The 7,144-nt window shown below is 34.3% G+C and overlaps 1 protein-coding gene across 5 annotated transcripts in view; it reads left to right on the top strand.

Moving 5' to 3' along the window:
* Nucleotides 1-483: 483 nt before the first annotated feature.
* The window catches only part of ACSL4 (acyl-CoA synthetase long chain family member 4), a 54,712-nt gene continuing 48,051 nt past the window's right edge, over nucleotides 484-7,144 (top strand). For 2 of the 5 annotated variants that reach the window (XM_037041953.1, XM_037041952.1), the window contains exon 1: nucleotides 5,593-5,722. In XM_037041953.1, the coding sequence (XP_036897848.1) occupies nucleotides 5,624-5,722 (99 nt within the window). In that variant the 5' untranslated portion in view covers nucleotides 5,593-5,623. Of the gene's footprint in view, nucleotides 553-5,592; nucleotides 5,723-7,144 lie in introns of those variants that run through there. The other 3 variants (XM_037041954.1, XM_037041955.1, XM_037041950.1) reach the window with 3 other exon arrangements.

The following is a 7,144-nucleotide window of genomic DNA, read 5'->3' as shown; positions in this document are numbered from 1 at the left end:
TTTGAGAAACCACCATTCTGTTTTTCCTAGTTGCTGCACCAATTCACATTCCCACGAACAGTACGCAATGGTTCCCATTTCTCCACATCCTAGCCTACCTTTATTATCTCTTGTCTCTTTGTTAACAGTTATTATAACAGGGGTGAGGTACTACCTTGTGGTTTTGATTTGCATTTTCCTGATGATTAGTGGTGTTGAGGATCCTTTTCATCTACCTATTAGCCATCTGTATGTCTTCTTGGGAAAATGTCTATTAGTTCCTATTTTTTAATCTTGCCATTTGTTCATAGAATTGAACTGCTGTTTCTTAGAGTCTGGCTCAGTTACTTTTACTTATTCTGAGATCCTAGTAGCACTAATTCTTATTAACTACTCATCTCTAGTCATTTTTTGTTTTTTCTTTGGTACATGGCTCATCATGAGCTGTTGTTCACAAATAGCACTTGAGGGGTTCTTTTTTTCTTGTCATTGTACCCATAAATGTTGTCTCTTATTGCAGATTGAAATCGTAAAAGATATACGTGTTCTTCTTAAAAGAAAAAGAGGAAATATGTAAGTATTTGTCCTTTAAAAATTCTAAACTTCTATTTTTATCAGCTTTTGGAGAAAATTAACTGCTCATAACAACAGGCATCTTGACTCTTCTTATAGTGGAAAAATCCTACCAGTATTTATGTTTGTGTTTAAAGTATTTAGAAAAGTAACAGGAAAAAATTTTCCTGTGCAACTCCTAAGATTTAAACCATCTGTCACTCATTTATAAAGGGGGATGTGATCAGTAAAATCTAAATAAAATCTTTTTCTTTGCAAAATAAAAAAATGGAGTAACAGATTAGAGTTCTAATCTGTGTGTGTCTTGGCAAGATATTTAGCTTCCCTTTGTCTCAATTTCCTCATCTGTAAAATAGTCTTAATAGTATGTGTTCAGTGAATGGTTCATTATTATTGATGAAGTTAAATCTGTAGTAGTGTACACTTTCCCACAATAAATTCAAGTTTATTGTAGTTACTATTTTTCTTAAAGTGTTTTAAACATATTTCTGATCTTCAAAAATTTAAGTGTTTGTACTGTAGTTGACTGAGGCACCTGTTGTAGACAATAATAAAGAATAAAAGAAACATTTACAACAGCCCTGGCTGGTGTAGCTTAGTGGATTGAACGTGGGCCTGTGACCCAAAGGATCACAGTTCCATTCCCAGTCAGGGCACATGCCTGGGTTGCAGGCCAGTTCCCAGCAGGGGTGCACGACAGGCAACCATACATTGATATTTCTCTCCCTTTCCTTCCCTTCCTCTCTAAAGATAAATAAATAAAATCTTTTTAAAAAGAGAGAGAAATATTTACAGCAGAACACCTAAAATCAGAATCATAGTGTTTGAGCCTCGGACCTTGAAACTAATCAAGTCTAGTATTTCCCAAACATTTATTTTTAGGCTAATGCTGGTCAGTGAAGTGGTTTTTTACTGGTTAATGGTAAAGTGCGGAAAATAAGGACAATGGGCTATGAATGTTTCAAAGCTAAGTTTTTCCCATTTAAAGGATTGCTTCTTCTTATAAGATATATCCTTTTAATTTGGGGGAATTAAACATGTTCTCCATTTTATGAAATGATTGTGATGGTAAGTGGTAGGGCTTTTTAAAAAAGTATTTCTACCTGCCAAAAAGTCAACAGTTATATTATTCCCCTCACCTTCCTTCCTTCTTTATAAAATTTTTACTCGTCTGTGATATCTTAAAATGTGAATCCAACTTTCTCATTTTACAGATGAGGAAACAGACTAGGAGTTATTTAATTTGTTTCATTCAGGTCTTATAGCTCAGTAAGCTGCTGAACCAGGATCAAAACCCTTTATACAATGGTGTCTCGCTAGTATTTCTGGTCTTCAGAGAATTGCTTTCATTATAATAGATTATGAAGTTGAAACAAAATCTAGTAGTTTGTATGTGCTTATAACAAATTTTGAATTCCAGGTATAAAGAAATCTGAAAGACATAATGTTCTTATATTGCTAAGTGCTAAATTCTACTGATTAGCCTTTATTAGAAAAATTTTAAACATGGCCAAAGATTTTTATCAGCAGGCCAGAATTAACTCTTTATGAATTCAGCTCTTTCGGCAGCATGCTACCTCATGATTAACAAAGGAGGTGCGATACCAATAAAGTTAGTGTTCCCTTTGGGAAATAGAAGATGGTGCCTTTATGAAGGCCATAGTATTCAGGCTTCTAAAGTTAACTTATGTATCTACAGAGAATCTTCTTGCTTCCTTGTGTGTTCTCTTGTTCTCTCTCTTGTGCGCGCGCGCGCACACACACACACACACACACACACATCCTATACAGATAGATAAACATCTTTATCAGTTGGCCTAAAGCCCATCCACATGTATAAGAAAAAACTACCAAGGTAGCCCTGGCTGATATAGCTCAGTGGATTGAGTGCGGCCTGCGAACCAAAGGATTGCAGTTCCATTCCCAGTCAGGGCACATGCCTGGGTTGCAGGGGACCCAGCAGGGGACGCATGAGAGGTAACCATATATTGATATTTCTCTCCCTCTCTCCTTCCGTTCCCCTCTATAAATAAATAAAATCTTAAAAAAGAAACCTACCAAGGTAAAGAGTAAGAGTTAGCAGGAACATCTGGCCACTGTTTTCAGTAATTTATAACCACTTTGGAGTGTCTGTGATACTTTAGAGACTCTATTGGTATAGCTTTGCTTTGGCTATCCCAAAATATACTTCAAGACCGAAACAACTAATTCTTTTATCTCCCTTGCCCTTCTTACCTTAGTGAAGCACACCTAGGCCAGTTAAACAAATAAACATGAAAAAAGAGAAGAGAATGGAAAATATCTACCCATCCTTAACGTGGAGACATTACCCCTAGGAGTCCTTTTTCATGGCTACTTACCATATATTTGGCTTCATGTGGCTTCCTTCAGTTAAGAATTCTCTTGCCCCAATAAATTTAATTAAAAATAATTCTTTAATTTCTGAAATATCAAACATACCCATAATGAAGTGTTAAGAATAAAAATACATTTTGAGTTATCTTCAGCCTTTGGAATATCTATGTTCTTCTTTACTAGTGGTAATATTTGGGAATTAAATTAATGGCCATAAGATTTGGATGTTCAATAGTTTTATCAGTCATTGTGTTCTTTTATTAGTCTCATTTATAAGGTGTATTTGACAGTGAAGAACAGAGTGAATTTTTTTTAAACCATGATACAGTTTCACATTCTGGTGGTGAAGTAGCTGACTTTCTCGTTTTAGTGACTTATGATGTCATTTTGTAGGAAATGGTTTAAGAATGTGGTTGTATGATTTTTAACAATATAAAGGACTGGGAAACAACATTAACAAAAAGGTAACCTATTAATCTAGCAAATGTAGAGGATAGGTCATGTGACACAAAGATATAGTTGCATAAATTCTCCCTGTAACACAAAGATATTCCCTGTGGTATTACTCCTAGTGAGAGATTTCTTTTTAATTTGTACTCATGGTTGGCAGCCCACAGTTACATTACTGTATTATAATAAATAGGTAAGATGACAGTAGATAGATATGGTCTGCAGACTAGTCCTACCTCATCCATGGGGGATACATTCCAAGACCCCCACTGTATGTCTGAAACTGCAGATAGTACCAAACCCTATAAATACTATTTTTACTGTATATCTATAGCATTGATAAAGCTTAATGTATCAGTTAGGCACAGTAAGAGATTAACAACAATACCTAATAACCAAATAAGAGTTACTTGAACGCAAGCACTGATATTGCAATAGTAGTTGTGATGACTGAAATGACTACTATGTGATGAATGGGTGGGGAATGTATACAGCTTAATATGCTGGACAAAGGGATGATTGACATCCTGGCTAGGATGGAGCAAGAAGGTGTGAGATTTTGCCACACTATTTAGAATGGTGCACAGTTTAAAACTTATACATTGTTTATTTCTAGAATTCTTCGTTTAATATTTTCAGGCCATTAGTTGACCATGGGTAACTGAAACTGCAGAAGATGAGATCACAGATAAGGGAGGACTACTATATATTCATCACTGGGACAAAACACATTTATTATAACTGAGTTAATTTTAAAGTCAAGTTCTGTAACAGTTCTTTTTATTTGATTTGATTTATTTAGTTTTAGAGAATGGAGGAGGGAGAGAAACATCAATGTGTAGTTGCCTCTCATGTGCCCTCTACTGGGGACCAGGCCTGCAACCCAGGCATGTGCACTGACTGGGAATCCAGTCGTCAATTATTTGGTTTGCAGGCCCGGGCTCAATCCACTGAGCTACACCAGCCAGGGTCTGTAACAATTATTTTTGATTAGCATGTTAAAATTATTAACTGTGTTCCCCTAGAGACAAAGACCTAGTAAATGGAAGACTTTACAAACAAAATTAAAGTCTACACCGTGGCACAATTTAATTTAATTTAATTTAGCAGCAAGATTTAGTCTACAGAGACTTTTAACAGTTACTCCTTAGTAGCAGCTGTTGAACATTGCAGTTGTCATTGTGCTGTCTGCTCCCCTTCTATAGCACTGAATCCTTTATATTTCTCTCCAAACATACAAATCCCAAAACTTAATTTTCTCCCTTTTCATGGTGTCTAATGAAGTTAAATTGTAATATCATGCTTTGTCAGTAGGTACCACTTCTAGCATGATTTCTCCATAAGATTTCTTAAATATAAGCTTTAGATTAAGTTATGTACAATTAACTCCTGACTTCAGATAGTTGCATATTTAAAAATCACGTGCAATTGCTGAAATAAAGAAATAGATACACACAGTGTACATCAAGTGTATAGGCAGCAACATTGACTCCTACATATCCTGATTTCAACACAAACAGATAGGATTACAACTGTACCATTCTGTGACCTAGAAAAAACATTATCTGATGCATGCTGGGGATGGTCTTAAAGGCATTATGGGAGGGAACTTATGCTAAAGCCATCTTCAACATGGCAGCAGAGGTTCTTGCTTTGCTGGGAAAAGCTGGGAAGAGACTGGCAAAATGGAGACTTCAGCAGTTAATACCTCTACAGGTGATGAAGAAAACAGGTTTGGCTAATCTTGTTACTGAGACGCAGCCAAGTATCAGTCATACTCGAGACACTTCTAGTGAAAATAACTAGGCACAGGTGCAATGTGTTGTTATATACCATCTATTATTTACCCTAGCTTTTTGTTTTGTTTTGTTTTCAGTTTTCAAGTGTATTTATGATTATTATAACATAATAAATATACTATTGTTTTCAAATTTATTGTAATTACTGAGTTTATAGATTTATTGTACAAGCTATTTCATATTAATTAGATCAGTCTACCAATTTGAGTCAGATGAGACTTACAAGGGTCAGACTGAAGTGTATTTTACATGATTATTCAGTCTTGTAGACTGAAAGGAAAATATCCTAGCTACCCTCAATGCATTTTTTCCTTAAAATACTAAGTTTCTAAGTTTTAATATTACTATAAAGTTATATTGTAATATAGCTCTTGTAAGTTTGATTTTATTAACCAAATGCAGCCATTTTTAACATAATATTTGAGCTTTTTCCTGTATGTTTTAAAATCATTTGGAACTTTTTAATAATGCATGAAAGAAAACAGGATAAAAAAGCACTCCACCCATTACAAAAGTCTTGGTGGTGCAACATGTATGTAGACATATGGTCTTTTAAAGTGCAACAGGTATGGTTATCTTTTGAAACTTTTATAATTGTTTTCTGAGTTAATATTTAGTAGATACAGCTCATCTTTTTCAAAAGGCAAATTATCTCTTTATCATTTACCCTTAAATGATGTGTGACTTGAAAAATGTATGTCTTCAAGTAGCACTTACATAGTTAATCATTGATTTTTCAAATTAATAAATTTGTTTACATTTTTATAAGGTTTTAGGTCAAGGACAGATTAGTTTAATTTGTCCTTAATGTGTGTTTTAAATTGGCAGATGCATGGAACCTTGCTTGGTTTAGTCTATTTTCTAAAACTTCTGAAGAAATTGTTTTGGCCTTATGTGACTTCGGTTTATTAGTTTCTCTCTTTCGAATTTAAATTGATGATGTGACTATCACAGTCTTCTAGGGATGATGATTGCTTCTTTTAGATTTGTACTTTAATCAGTATATAGTATTTGTTTCCTTTGTATACTAGAGCTTAATGTATCACTAATGCTTTTTATGTTTAGCCTAACTATAGCAGAGGGTTTGAAATAACTGGAATGAAATACTTACCATTAAACGTGGCCTCAAAACAGAAAAATAAAAAAAGTTACATCTGATTTTTCACTGAAACTTTTAGGACTTATTTTCCCCTATAAAAATGCATTTGTATATTGGGCACATGAGTGCTCAAAATTGTCTCCAGTATTTCTTTATATACAAAGGTTTTCACTCTCACTAATTTAGGCTAAACCAGTATGACTAGCATCATAGACAATGCTGCCAAAAGCATGGGCTTTAAAATCAGATAGACCTGGGTCAAAAATTCCTACCTAGTGATGTTATGTTGTACAGATTATTTAATCTCTCTAGGACTATTATATCAGTAGTAAAATGAGAATGCTACCTTAAAGGGGTTTTCTGAAGGATTAAATGAAATAATGTATCTAAAAGATTGAACATAGTGCCTATCCCATAGTAAATGCTCAACAAGTGATTATTAGTATGCTTTTCATATGGAATGGTAAACCTTAACACAAACAGTCATCTTTTCCGTGACTGAAGATGATGTCTTGTCCTTTTCCAGCTGATACAGAAATAAATGTATTACTTCATTTCAAGGAAGCACAACTCAGAGTTCATATACTACCAATGGTGGGACAGTAGTGTCACTGTTCATATGTTGGAAGGACAGCATACCTTTGTGAAAGGCATCTGTAAAACACATATTACAAACTATAGCCCTTGTGCTTCTATTACACTGATCTTTTATCTCTGTGCAACACTTCGTTTAGTTTTATGTTTTCATTAAGCAACTAAAAACATGTTCAAATTTATTTTAAGTACCATGGATTTTAAGAGTACATTTCATGGACAAGTGATTTCTTTTTAAAGATGACTAAGGTTGGTTATCTTTAGGCATACATTGTATCTTGCATACATTTTTACT

Source organism: Sturnira hondurensis, unplaced genomic scaffold (genome assembly GCF_014824575.4).
Source record: "Sturnira hondurensis isolate 20B ecotype Veracruz unplaced genomic scaffold, ASM1482457v3 Scaffold0003420, whole genome shotgun sequence".
In the NCBI taxonomy this organism is placed as follows: Eukaryota; Metazoa; Chordata; class Mammalia; order Chiroptera; family Phyllostomidae; genus Sturnira; species Sturnira hondurensis.
Note: the sequence above shows the minus strand (reverse complement) of the source record. Positions and strands in the feature narration are given on the sequence as shown.